The 14,874-nt window shown below is 41.2% G+C and overlaps 1 protein-coding gene across 4 annotated transcripts in view; it reads left to right on the top strand.

Moving 5' to 3' along the window:
• Nucleotides 1-14,874, top strand: part of LOC144059248 (transcription factor COE1) — an 83,244-nt gene that overhangs the window by 45,692 nt on the left and 22,678 nt on the right. For all 4 annotated transcript variants that reach the window (XM_077578198.1, XM_077578196.1, XM_077578199.1 and 1 more), the window contains exon 10: nt 3,763-3,889. In XM_077578198.1, coding sequence (XP_077434324.1) covers nt 3,763-3,889 — 127 coding nt within the window. The remainder of the gene's footprint in view (nt 1-3,762; nt 3,890-14,874) is intronic.

The raw sequence follows: 14,874 nt of genomic DNA, 5'->3' as shown, positions 1-14,874 counted from the left end.
AATTATTTTTGTTTTTGTTTAAAACTTCATCTTAATATACTGTAAACCTGGAGATTATAAAATTGAGTGAATCTATGCCCCTGGCCATTAGATGCAGAACATGCAGTACATGCTGTTGTAGTTTGCTAAAATGACTGCTATGAAGAAGGTAGTAGTAGAATTTAGCACAATTCCCTTGTTAATCCATAGAAGTGTTTATACTGTATGCATATTATGACTTTAGTTTTTTGCTTTGGGGTCCATTCATCCTGACTTGATAGAAACAAGTTACAGTACTGCACATTTGTCAAATGATTTTTAAAAGTTTGAAGGACTTCAAACCACAGTCTAACATCAAAAAGTCTATTTATTTTTTCATGAGGTTGACATACAGTGCTAATAACTATTTTATCCCTAATTGACAAATGAATAGATGTAGTAGCTATATTGGCTGAGAATGCAACCAAAGCAAATAATGTCACACTATTGGTTTCCCAGTCGGGTGAAGAAACCTTTTGAGATAATAATCACCAGCTTGAGATTTACTGCAATGGATAACAAAGTTACTGTCAAAAGTTAAGTGTAACTGTCAAAACAAGTTAAGCGACATGCACCTACACAGAGCTACATATAAGTGTCACCCTTGAATATAGTTAACATAATGATCCAGCCAGTCAACCATTAAAATAATTATAGAAATAAATAGAAAGGTCAACACATGAAAGCTGAAAAGTTTAGTTTGGTGAAATGTTTCACCCTAGTTATTTTGTTTTCTCAAGGCCAACATGGATACAATGTTTTATTTATTTATTTATTTGAAAATAATAGTTTTTTTGTGTGAATTTGGCCCAAGGCTCAATGTCAAAACACATCCCAATACGCACGCAAATGTTGCAACCTTGAGTATGAAGCTAGCAGCACAACACACAAGGCCATTGGTTGGAGCTAAAAAACAAAGCCCAGTGAGGTCATTCCTCAAAAACCGGGCCTTCTATTTCTTAGAAAAGGTTGTGTTTGTGTGACTACAAACAAAACAAATGTTGACAACGAGCAGTAAGCACAAGTCACCAGATAGGTGCTTGATTAAAAATTCAAATAAATATACTTTGTTAAGAGAAACATGTTAATACCTGTTAAAAATCAAATTGTTCAAGTGAAAATGAGCAGCTTCTTTGCCTTTTGTCTTCCTATTGTCACCTCTTATTTTTGTCAACTAGCTCCCAATTCATCTTTTCTTAAATTTGTATCTAAGAAGCATACACGTATGAATCCTTTTTCAAGGAGCATCTGCCACATAACAAAAATGTAAATGCAGTCTATGTGAGAAATTGAAGGTCAGCAAGCGGCACAGTGAAACAGCTTTCTCTTTAGTAAAAGAATTATTCTATAAAAAGCTCCTATATTATCGCGCCGGAATGTGAGTGGGGGTCAGACAATGGCAGAATGAAAGCCTAGTTAAGTGAGCAATAAAAGAGACGGTTTGAACAACACACATGCACGTACACATGCATTGCACGCTGGCAGGAGCACTGATAGCTTTTGAGCGCCGCTAGCTTTGAGTGCTAGTTCGACACAGGATGCGGAAAACGAGCACTCAGTGAGGTCTCATCTGTGTTTTGTCTTGTTGCCGCTTTCCTCCTTCAAAGAGCCTTCAGCACACGCACGCGCAAGGCGAGTGGGCCCATCAGCCGCACTAAGTGAGCCTCTTAAAGACACGGTGGCGCTTTAATGTAAGCTAACGGCAGCTAGACAGCCAACGCTGACAGACACAGAGACAAGGGGGCAGCAAGGATGAGCATATTATACGTTTACTTATGCGGCATAATAGATGTTTGCAGTGAGAGGTTTTTCTCTTTTTTTTTTTTTTCACGTACACATAACTACCTTTGAAGTCCTCTGTGAAGATCTGTGTCAGCAGCCATAACCATCTTTAGCATGACATCGCCTTGGGGCTTTATCGGCTCACCTCACGTTTTAAGAGCAAACTGATATAGAACCAATGTGTAAAATTTAAAACAATATGTTTGAAAAAGTTTATTAAAAGGAAGGCTTTCTTTTATATGAAACTTAACCGATCAAAATACCGATATCATGAAATACTCTCATTATCTCTTACAGTAGCACTCAGTTGTTTGACGTCTTTTTTTTTTCTTATGTATTGTTAAAAGACAAAAGAGCAGAAGCAGGAAGCTGATCAGATCTCATTACTCATTCCTCACATTCTAAAGACAGTTGGGTTAAAAAGAACCCAAATTGGGTCAAAAATTGGGCAACCTAAATGCTTGGGTCAAATGAACAACACACAAAACAACCAAAAAATTGGGTTTTCGGTCATTCCTATGACCCAACTTTTTGGTTTACCTGCTTAACCCCCAAAAAAGGTCAGTCTAAAAAATAAATAAATAAAAAGTTGTTTAGTGTGTTACTCATTTGACTTTTTGGTTTACAAAGTGATAAATAATCCAAAACATTGGGTCGATCCCCCTAAAATGGATTTGTTTGTGGGTTATTAATTTGACCCAGCTTTTTGGTTTAAATAAATGAACCAAAACGTTGGATATGTCCCTTTTTGACCCAATTTGGGTTATTAAAAACCTTTTTTTTTCTTAGCACAACCCAAAAAGTTGGGCCATTCGATTTGATTCACTTCAATTTGAATCAAATCAATTCTTCTTAAACAACAAGGACATGATAAAAACAAAAACAAAAAAACGCCACAAACATTACATTCCAAATTAAATATTGCAGAGACAGTAACTGGTTAAATGATTTATTTATTAATGAAAATAACACATTTCATAATCACTTAAGTGTTACACAAACATTGACATCAGAATGGATCAGATGTTTTTTTTTCATAATTCTAATTCAATAATTGTAAATATAAATTAAAAAGATTCTGAATTGTCATAAAGTGCAATAAGTCAGGTCTTTCATAAATGTAAGAAAATACTTTGAAATTCAGGTAAACAGTACATTTCAAGAAAAAAGTAAGATGCAAAAAAAAATTGGCCTTTAAAATTCAATTTTGTTGTTAATTTAAGGGAAAAAAGAGTTATTAAAATAATCGATTTATGGTTTTATGAATCGATTCTCTATCAATGTTTTTTTTTTTTTTTTTAACCCAGCCCTAATTTAAAACCACCCCCCTGGACCAGTACAACTCGGGGGTAATTGGGGTGGAGAGCAGTCTTAAAAGAGGTGCCCATTCGACGGCACAGATCTGTGATCGCCCCGGCCAACTTTACATCTTCCACCCATGGAAGTCTGCTTGCAGTTCCTTATAAACATGCTGCATGGACTTGAGCAGTTTCCTCTTTCTTCTGCCATGTCAAGGACTACACCGCTTGTGCAGTGATTTTAAAGGGAATGAGAGAAGCCTCTTGGATTGGTGGCAAATCAAGTTGGCTTGGTTCAAGCCCACAATGGTGCAAAATACCAGTTTTTAACTGCATGTGAAAATACCAAAACCGAGTCTAACATGCCCCTGCATAGATTTAGACCGAACCTTGCGCTAGACTTGCATTGGGCAAGAAATAGAGCTGTTTAACCGTCCTTGGTTACATAGATATTGTTGTCCAATCAAAAGCTTGTTTTTCCAAATTTGCAACTTTTCTTTGTTTTTCCAACAAAAGGAAAAACTGACAATTCTTTCACTTGCTTTTCATTTGACTGTGTTCATCATATGATCTTTGCTTCATGATCATTACCATTAGCAAAATACGTAATATTGAATTGCCAGTTATTACAGTTAATCCTAATAATCATTGTGCCTTCCCGTAGCTGATTACCCCACATGCCATCCGAGTGCAGACTCCACCCAGACACATCCCTGGGGTGGTAGAGGTCACGCTGTCCTACAAATCCAAACAGTTCTGCAAAGGCACACCTGGACGCTTCATCTACACAGGTAACACAAATGTACTAGTGCTCATTAATTCTAAATCGACTGATCTGTTGGCTAACAGTATAATGCAACTTTCCTCCTTCATATCAGTTCTGACAAAAAACCTTGTGCCATGAAAGTGAAGTTGATTACAGTATCACGGTGATTGATCATTTTGGTTTAATTGCGAAAAGAAATACATTAGCATTACTAAGAGTCATGCAGTAGCAAAACTGACACATCAGGGAAGGAATGCGTTTGCTGTCTTTTATGAAGCAAGTGAAGGTCAGGGGGAGGTTTAACCTTTTGATTAGTGGGATTATTGAGATTTAACCCCGTCGGAGGCGGGATACGGCGGGAGGGCGATCCATACAGAAAGCGTGATTTCTGACGGTGTGAATAGCAGGAGTGTTACATCAGGATGTATCGGTGTAGATTTATAGCCACGCGCGGAAAAGAGCAGCACAGAGAGTGAATGTGAAGCAGTGATTAACCGACGCGTGGACACAGGTCTCCGGGGAGAATGTGAATCACGTAAATCTGTCTGTAATCTCAACTACTGATGGATTTAGCATGTAAGCCCCTGCTGGAAGTGCCAACATTTGACAAAATCACATTTGTGCGAGCGCTGGCTGCCTCCCTGGCATGCGTTTGTATGTCTTTTAATTACTGTGCATTGACAGAATCCATGTCCGTGTTTGCATACTTGCGGCAAAGGCGGCAATTGGCTTACTGAGCGAGCGTATATGTGTGAACTAAGGTAGTCGAGGCACACACCAGCGCGTTGACACTAACTGCATTACTAAGACAGAGGGCAGATGGGTGGGCAGACTTTGCCATGCCAGAGCTGTCCAACAGACCTCAACTCTGCCAAGCCTATAAATGTGTGTAGGTTTGTGTGTGTGTGCGCACGCAGGCTTTTAATGCGCCAGACATGTGGGAAGCGTATGCATAAACACCCCGTCTTTTCCCAGCCCTCCACTCTTTCACCTTGTCACATTCACTTATTCAAAACTTGCCCCTGTGAATGAATTCATCCCCCCTCTGCCTCTTGGCTCCTATAGAGGCGCATTGAAGAATCTCAACAGGTGAGATTTAGCAGAGGTCATCCACTGGGAGCTTAGCACACACATACACACACCAGGGTTATTATAGTTTGGGAATTTACATTTCAGTTAGTTTTTATTTCGTTTTGAGCTCTATTTATGTGTTGTTGTTTTTTAGTTAGTTAGTTTTAATTAGTTTTCGGGGGGGGGGGGGGGGGGTTCTGTTAGTGTTGATTAGTTTTAGTTATTTAAAAAATGCATAGTTTTAGTTTAGTTTTAATTTCAGTATTAGTTTTTGTGTATTACTTATGTGCACTATTTAATAAACATCTTGATAAAATGAAAAAAGTAACGCACTAAGTTCTTACCTAGCGTTGCATTTCATCTGAGTTAAATGGAAAAAGCAGGCGAGCTGAGCCATTGGAGCCAAAACTCATGCAGGCAAAGTTGTCGCCTAGGAGCAACGTCATCTGAAGGTGCTTTTCTATTGGCTCATGTGAGATGACATCACTTCTGTGTGATACACGTTCAAATATCTTTAAAATCATCCCCAAAGGCTCATGTATTAAATTAATTAAATTTGTTCCCCAAAACGTATAAAAACGTTCAATTTAAATATTGCCATGGTCCCAAAAACATATTCATACGTTTTTTATGTGTTTTTTTTTTAATGCTAGAGCATACAGAAGGCAGCCTCTGACCTGAAGAGGACGCTTAAAACAATGATAGTTTTTACAAAAAACGTCCAGCAGGTGGCAGCAGAGTATACGAAATCAACCAGGGCCATGTTACAACAAGCTGTTTTCTCCAGTCTTTTAAACAGAGCTGTGAATAATGATGAAACTTAAATTTAAAAAAAATCTATATTCCAATGCTAATAAACAGAAACATATAGAAATATTATTTTTTTCCTGATGGTCGGTTTCATGTTTTTATAGCTGTACAACACAATATTCTCTGGGCTTGGCAAAATCAGTCAAAATCCAGTAAAACAACCGGGAGCGCAGGGGGTTGCTTCAGTGACAATGGCTGGGAGTGAATGGGTTAATTACCAAAGACTAAAACGAGAGACATTTTCGCTGTAATTATAGTTAGTTTTAGTTAGTTTTGTAAACATAAAATGTAATTTCAGTTAGTTTTCGTTTGTATTTTATTTATTGAGGAATTTTACTTTGAGTTTAGTTTTCATTAACTAAAATAACCTTGACACACACACACACAGGCTACTTGCCAAGCACTGGCACCTTCACAGTGATACAGTCAACTGTGTCAAGGCAAAGATCCCATTCTGCTCTTTGCCCTCTTCACAGTCTGCACTCTCAGAGGCCACTTGTATCCGCCCACAAAGCTTTACAGGCGAACCATTTGGAGGAACAAAGCAATTGAGAGGTGCATGGGAACAGGAGGATGGCAGAGAGAGAGTTGGTGGATTACCATGGGCCATGTTGCCCTCCTGGGTCTGTTTGGCACCAGTTTGAGCCCAGTTGCCAGTGGGTACTAATCATGGAGGATTGGCAGCACGGCGTGGCAGCTGGCAGCGCGCGCGTACACGCACGCAGTTCCCCGCTCGCAGACACACATACGCTCGTATATCGCATGCGCGCGCACGCACACTCTGAATTACATTGGGGACAGCTGGCATTGCTAATCAACTTCTGCTGAGGAGAGGAAAGCGAGCAGCACACAGACCTAATTAAGTCAACACTACCCAATACTGCTGCTACTGCTACTTTGCAAAAAGGCACACACACGGACATGCTCAGACTCCAGCATTCATAGGCTTGCTCTCTTAGTTGATACTTCACAAGAAGGCGCGCGTCACAGCACAAACACAAACATTGGGCGCAGTGGTAGCCCAGGACGGAGGAGACGAGGGGACTTTTGCTGGAGAAGAGATTGGGAGAGAAGCCATTACTGTAATGTGTTCTCCGCTGTCTCTGAGGACTCCTCTGCCATTAGACTTCAGAAAGCTCCAATTAGACTCATCAAAGGCAATTAAGCTCTCCACTGATAAGAATAAAAGAATGTTTTTTCATTCTCTACTTTTCCTCTGTCTTTTTATCCCCTTATCCCCCTTCTGCCCTCTGCCTTACCCACCTCTGGGGCTCAGAACCCCCCCCCCCCCCCCCCTAATCTCGCTGCCTCTCTCTCTCTTATTATCAGGTCATTGCCTACCACTGCAGCCCCGCACCCGATTCTCAACCCTGTATAAATGCATTTACATGTTTGGCTGTGTATCACCTTTAACCGGATTGCCGGCTTTATAACATTCATCAACCAAGCGCTCTCTTTTCTTTTCTCCGTGCGATATAAGGCGGTAATAATAATGCGTGTCGGAGGGGCCCTTGTGCATGCGCGTGTTTTTGTGCGTGGCGCAGAGGTGCTGGCCACAGATTGAGAAAATTGATGAATCGCCCTTGTCGTTCAAAAGGCAATCCATCCCTCCTCAGTATGCAGCCTTGTCTGCTTAGTGCTTCCACTCGGGTCTGTGCTGATATTAAAAGGCTCTGCTTGCTCACATTAAGGCCGGCGCCGCATGCAGCAGAAGGCATCATCACACACGCACGGACAAACATTAGGGGTAGTCTTTCACTGCTGGCTGGATATTAGGTGTGTAGGAGGCATCATTCAGGAACAGGCGGAGTGAGGAGAAAAGACAAAAGTCAAGAACTGAATTTAAACCAGACGAGATGACGAGTGACATCTCAGTTCGGCTTTGCTTCTGGGCTCCAAATTAGTTTTACGAGCAGAAAAGTTCGCCGCTTATTTGACAAAATCCAGACAGTGGAAGGAAACAAAAGGTGAGGCTTCAGTAAAGGATGCTTGCATGGACATCAAAAATAAGCTTTTGATAGACGATGATTTGAAATCATCATGACAGATGAATATTTTACATACTGATGTACAATAGACCTGATAATTACTGCTATAAAGAAGCATGACTTTCCTAGCTGCAAATAAATTATTTACAACTAAAATAGTAACAACATCCATAGACCATTTTCTGAACCGCTTATCAACATTTCTTTTTATGATGCCTCATGAATAAAGATATTTCTGTTTCAGAAGCAAAAAGGTTTCCCCTACATTCTGCAGTCAAGGTCTGATTTGGAAACATACGACATTAATGCTTGACTAAGGTATTTAAGAAAGGAATTAACTTCATTATTTTTCATGTATAATTAATACCTTTAAAAACACGTTTTTCCACGTGCTGTCAACTGAAGATAACATCACCTGTGCTGAGGAAATAGGTAACGACCAATCATGGCTCACCTGTTTTCTGGGTTTGGACAGCAAACTTAGCCATGATTGGTCATTACCTGTTTCCTGAGCACACGTGATGTCATCTTCAGTCGACAGCAAGTGGCAAATTTTATAAAAAATAAATTGATTATAAAAAATAATGACGTTATCATATTACTTATATACTATCTTCTTACTGTTGAAAATGGCTCAATGAGTCAAGTAAGTATCCCTTTAAAAATTGCCATCTGATTACTCTGATCTGCTCAGGGCAGGGGCGGATCTATTCTATAGTGATACAGGGCTATGGCCACCCCAGATTAGAAACAACTTTAAAAATCTACGGAAGAGGATTAGGGCCAGTGAAGCGAAAAAAAAAGTTGCTAGGATTCTGACTTTATTCTCAGCATTCTGACTTTAAAGTCAGAATTCTAACTTTAAAGTCAGTATTGTGACTTTAAAGGTGCATTGTGCTGTAAAAAGGTCATATTAAAGCTTTTTCTACATCATGTATGCTCCACCAATGCCCAGATGAGTATGACGAGCCCTGACTGTTTTACTTCCACTGCACCTATCAGCTTTTATCTTCCCTTTATAGCACAGTTTCTTTGGGGAAGGGGTTTTCTTACTTCATTTGAAGTCATGTCTTTGTTTGTCAACTGTGGCTGTCACTTTAAGATTGTGCACGTACTCGCACGCGCACCATGAGCGAGCCTGACACAGATGCTGTAGTTACGCTTTAGGCCAGAGGTGGCAGTGGCCTGCTGTTATACTGTATTCCATCAATGAACGATAAGTTCTTAATATGTTGGTTGGCTTAATCCATATACAATATGAGCTAACTAAAATATAGGAAAGAACTCTCAGTTTGCTTGAGTGTAGTCTTACACCACGACAAGTGTTAACATAGTGTTGAGTTACTACTTTGCCTTCAATGTCAATCAAAACTGAACATTATTATCATTGTTGCGAGAGAATTTTTGATACAGCTCTTGTGTTGGATCTCATTAGACAGTGCAGGTGCCAATGTAGGCATCCATCAATAATGCCTGTGCGAAAGGGAACATAATGAGAGTGGAAATCCTTTGCCTGCCTTTCTACCCAAACAGAGAATCTACTCCTCATTCATATGCACATGTGATACAAGCAGCACATTCGCACACATCCCCGACACTCGACTGCAGCATGTAGTCATCTGGCAATAAAAGTGGGGTGCAAGCATGAGGAGATCAATTACTTGTCTTGCTCCTATTTGTGAATGCTGTCTTTTATTGAGCTTGGGTGGAGGCCTGCTGTTGATTAAAACGGCTGGCCTCCAGCTGGAGACAGAGGGCCAGCTGAGATAGCAGCGAGTGCACGTTCACATTCACGCCATTTTAACTGCAAGGAAATTCACACCTCTATTTGAGATTGAGATTAATTTTCTGCACCATGTGGCTTGTCTTCCCTCTTTAGCATGCTCAGTTCTTATTACACTAGCATCTGCTCCATGATGATGATGTAAATGAATTTGGAATGTAGGTTGTTTTATACCCCGCTAAAATGAGCAGCGCTCACCCAGGGAAATGATTCCCTGTGTTTTGTTGTATCTTAATTCAAGCGCACACTTTTCATCCATACTTCCAGAATTTGCATTCTCACACTGAGGATCCGTGCTGTCAGGTATTGTTAACTGTCGACATGTGCTTTTTTTCTTCTTCTTTTTTTGCAAGAGATAATTAGAGCTTAGGTTGTAGTAGCTTCCACACCTCAATTGATTTGTAGAATCTTTTAGCACCCGTCTCCTCCCAACCCTCCTCCCATTCTCTCCCTTGCTTTAAGAGCAAAAAGCTCCACTCATCTGTTTTCTCAGTATGAATTTCTAGCCATGCATTAGTCTCCCTGACATTTTCAAGCAATGCTTTATTTAGCTTGTCGGATTCTCCAAATAAACGCAATCTTGGGATTTATGGAAAAATGGATAAAAATTAGATTGCAGGGTATTGATCTGGATTGCGAGTAGAGGGTAGGAGGTGTGCGTGTAGTGGTGGTGTGGGGGGCAGCTCTCATCTGTGTGTAGAGGAGGGGGGGAGAAATGAAGCCGTAATTCAGGGCTATTGAACCCCCTGCCACTGGCGGCATCGATCGCCAAGCAGCGCTTATGAGATCACACCTGAGCACTGGAGACTGTAGAAAGGAGGAGGGTGAGATGGGTGGTTGTGGGTGGGTTGGGAGGTTACGAATGAGTTGAGAGGGAGAAAGACAGAGAGACGCAGGGTTGTGATATGATCAGCTCTTAACCCAGCGTCTGAGGGCCTGAGAAGGTGCTAACACCAGCCTCAGAGCCAATTACCTAACCTGGCAAGTACGACTTGCGACGCAGGACTAGTGGACAGAGTACTTGCCCCTCCTCGCCTCCATCTTTTCCTCCTCCACTCTTGGTAACAACCAACGACGTGACCTCTCAATTATGGTCCTCCACCTCCTGCAACCTCCAACCCCGCCACCCTCCATTTTCTCCTCCCCTGCAGCACATACCTCCATCTCTCCATCCTCCCCTCTTCCTTTTACCCGCTCACCCCTTCAATCCCTCTCCCCCTCCGGCTCTGTGGGTTATTATAGTGAAATATGAAGCGGTGTAGATTCTAAGCTTCATGAAATTTCCATGAGCATTGATCTGATCTGATGTGGGTGATTGCTAGGTGAATCCCTCCAGTCCAGGGCTGTTGCTCATCTATTCATTTATTTATGGCATTTATGTTTTACTGGCTTTGATTTGCTCTTCTGGAGAGCGACAGCTTAAGATTATAAATATACCTGTACAGGAGAGTATGCTGTGAATCCCGGAGTGCACCTGCATGCTTACACTTTTCAGTTGTACTCTTCACGAGTTTTCTTCCAACATTAATTCCCAATGTGAAATGGGAGATATCGAAAAGAGATGTATGAGTCGAAAATCCCCAAAGAGACACAAGCCAGGTAGAGCCTCTTCTGCTTTATGATCCTTGAAAACAAGCAGAAAATGTGACTTCCTCTCCCAATTACTTAGATTGCCTCTTTATTTATAGTGGCTATCTCTGTATATTTGGGAGTTTTTGAATATGTTAGTGTTCATTTGAGACTCATCTGCCACATTGTGGAGAACTGATAAAAACAAAACAAATCAGCAACAACAACAAAAGCCTTTCAGACAAACACGAGGATTTTGTGAGAGCAATTACCTGATACCACAGGCCTAATAGAAAGCAAATCCTGCCTCTGGAGATTTTAGAGAAGGGGTCTCAAACCCAACTTATGTGGGAGCCGGGGGGAGATAGGGTCTCGGCTTGTCTGGACCGCATAAAATATTCCACAAAAAAGGGGATCAACTATTCAAAAAAGCACTAGTCCAATTGTCACAATCTTAATAACAGTTCATGAATGGTTTTCAGCACCGGAACACGATTGGCGAGCTGGCCCTCTCTTTCTTTTCTCCCCCCCCCGGGTCAACATGTCATCATCAACACTCTTTTTTTTTGCATGTGTGTGTGTGCTCTTTAATTCACTTTAAACCTGTTATAAATCCCAAACCCTTCACCTCAACCTGATACTTCAGAGTCCCGCCAGAGCCGTGAACTTGTCAGGAGACCAGAGGAAGGATCAAAGGAAAGAAAGATGAAACAAAGTAAAATCCAGCACCAACCAGACACCACCTACCACCAACAGAGTTACAAAACCAGAATCTTTCACCAACCCCAGAAACATCTAAATTCTAACAGATTAGGGAGACCTCAAGAGACCAGAGGAAAGACTAAAGGAAGTTGAGTATTGACATCTGAATTCTTGAACACTGCAACTTTCTCTGTGCATGTTGGGGTGCCCCTGTGCTCAACAAAAAAATCATTGTCTCCTGTTTTTCTTGAAATTGGCTGTTCTCGTCGCCAACCTTTCTCATCACCAGGTTTTGAAAAAGACTTGGACTGGTGTCACTTCAGAATTTACGTTTCGCCAAAAGCTGCCATGAGTCTGAGCTATGGTAGCCCATAAGTGTAAAAAACAAAACAAAAAAAACACCCATGGCAATTAGACGGCAAAAAATGTGGGAACTGCATTAACATTGAAGTTTGATGTCAAGTAGGCGGCCACTACACATTTCCTGTTCAGATGATATTGTTCTTTATGATAGTTTGACTTAGGCAAGTGTTCAATTCAATTTCACTTATTTCTTATGAGAAAGTTCTGAAATCAAATTGGAGATCAAGTGTCCCAGAACGGATTGCGTTTGACCTTCGCGGTTCCACTGCAGCGACTTTATTTCCCCACAAATATAATTCCATAGCCTGTTACCTTTCCTTGCTTTCAATTGTGTGTCAGGGCAGGAATTTCCATCCTGTCGAAATGCACGCGTGCCATTAAAACAGAGAATTCACCATCCCTGCACTTTGCTTTGTTGTCGGCTTCTGTGTTGGAGTGAGCCATTCAGGGAGGAGCCGCGCGGAAACCACTAAAGGTCCAGCAGGACAGCTTGTACTCATAGCCTCTGGGGGCCTTTTTTCTAGGGGCCGCCTAGTCAGCCTGGCTGCTCAGATGTGAGGCGAGCAGGGCATCGGCCCCCAGGAAACGTCCAAGCTGTGACCCACAGGGGAGACAGACGGACGGCACAAACACATAAGGCAATCCCTCACATGTAGTAGTGAGCAGATTTATTTGACCACCGCATCATCCATTTGCCTCCAAAAATTAACCCTAATTTGATCATTTGGAACAGGAATTTCAAACTGAAGTCATCTTCTTTATACCCACATTTAAGACAGCTCATTTGACTTCAATAACATTCAACCACTAAAACTAAATTTTCTGTCTGCAATGCCAATAATTAGCAATGTTTAACATTTTAATCAAGATTTTTTTTTTGTTTATGTAAAACAGTACATTTGAAAGTCATTAGCAATTTATTAAAAAAACATTTTATATTGGTAATTAAAACAGGAAGTCTCTTCTATGGCCACGCAAAAATTATTTGCACAAGCAATGGCAGTGAACTAGTTAAGACTGATATCTAGGGCCGGACTGCCCATTAGGAATTTGGGGAGTTTCCTGAACAGTCAGTCCATTTAGGGGCCGATTGAATCCCAGACAACCCCGGAGCCCCAAGCATTGGTAAATATTAATCAGCCCCAACGCGCACTCCCTTCCCCCCTGGCGACCAAGGCTGAATAATAATCACTGGATGTCGGAAGCCACTCCCCCCGTCAACAAAAACATTCAGTACATGTCCATCGTCTTGTCCGTATCCCCCACCCACCTGTTGACGAATTTTGTTCGCAGTCCATCCCTGCTGCTCCATTAGGGATGGGCGAGTACCTATACCAGGTACCATTATCAGGCCTATACCCGACCTTATTAGAAACAATCAGTACTCCTGATGACGGCTTGTGGCTGTTTTACAGTCAGGGACTAGAAATTACAACAAAAGAAAATTGCCATTAATTTCATGCTATTTAAAAGCAAAATGCTATATTGTTGTAGAATGCTGATAGCATTCCTACTTATGTTGTTTCGAACCTTTATTAAATTTAGTATACTTTTTATTCTCCACACTTTTTTGCCAGGCAAAAACGCCCACATAATAAATCCGATTTACACCGTTCAAATTTACTTACTTCAAAAATTCACGCCTTCCTGGGAATATATTGTCTGGTTCCACATTACTTATAGTTTTCACACAATTTAATGTTAAATATCAACTTTTCCCCATTCATTTTCAAAGGGACAGACTTTGACATTTTTGACCGGTAAACGGGCGATGGTTCAAATCCCACCATAGACAGATTGCAGTTCAAGTTTCCCTTTTATTCATTTATCATTCAACTACAATTAATAATTTGTCATTTTCACATAATTTATCTTTCAATTCATTTCATTTGCATTCTGCACACGGTGGCTGACTACTTAGCACGTCCGCCTCCCAGTGCAGAGGACGTGAGATTGAATCCGGGCTTTGGCCTTCCTGGGTGGAGTTTGCATGTTCTCCCCGTGCTTGCGTGGGTTTTCTCCGGGTACTCCGGTTTCCTCCCACATTCAAAAGTCATGCATGGCAGGTTAATTGAACACTCCAAATTGTCCATAGGTGTGATTGTGAGTGTGGATGGTTGTTTGTCTCTGTGTGCCCTGCGATTGGGTGGCAACCAGTTCAGGGTGTACCCCGCCTACTGCCCGAAGCCAGCTGGGATACGCTCCAGCGCCCCCCGCGACCAAGCGGTTAAGAAAATGGATGGATGGATGCATTCAAATCTTTTGCATTCAGCTTTCAGCATTCCCACGCAATTTCTACAAAAAAATACACTTTGTTTAGTTATATCTAAGTCTTTCTTTAAAATTATTTCTTATTGTTAGTTTTTTTATAAAGTTCATGTATCAAAAGTAGCCTACTACTGGTATCGGTACTTATTATCGGTGACTACTCAAGCACGAGTACGGATCTGAAAAAAGTGGTATCGAACATCCCTATTATCCATGCTTGTGCAGTGACTCCCCGGGCAACCTGCTTGAGGGATGGGGTTTGTTTGGGGGGGTACGAAGAGAGAAAGGGGATCAAGAGAGTACATTAGGAATTAATTATATGGGGAGAGCATTTATCCAACAATCCTCCTCTGAAGTGTTTGTACTGTAAGCCTCAGATCTTCATTGTATTTATTCAAATGTTTAAATATTCATGGTAAATCTTCTCATATTCAATTACAGTAGCACGACCACAGC

This window comes from Vanacampus margaritifer, chromosome 10, assembly GCF_051991255.1.
Source record: "Vanacampus margaritifer isolate UIUO_Vmar chromosome 10, RoL_Vmar_1.0, whole genome shotgun sequence".
NCBI classification, from domain to species: domain Eukaryota; kingdom Metazoa; phylum Chordata; class Actinopteri; order Syngnathiformes; family Syngnathidae; genus Vanacampus; species Vanacampus margaritifer.
This window is presented reverse-complemented; position numbering and strand designations above follow the sequence as displayed.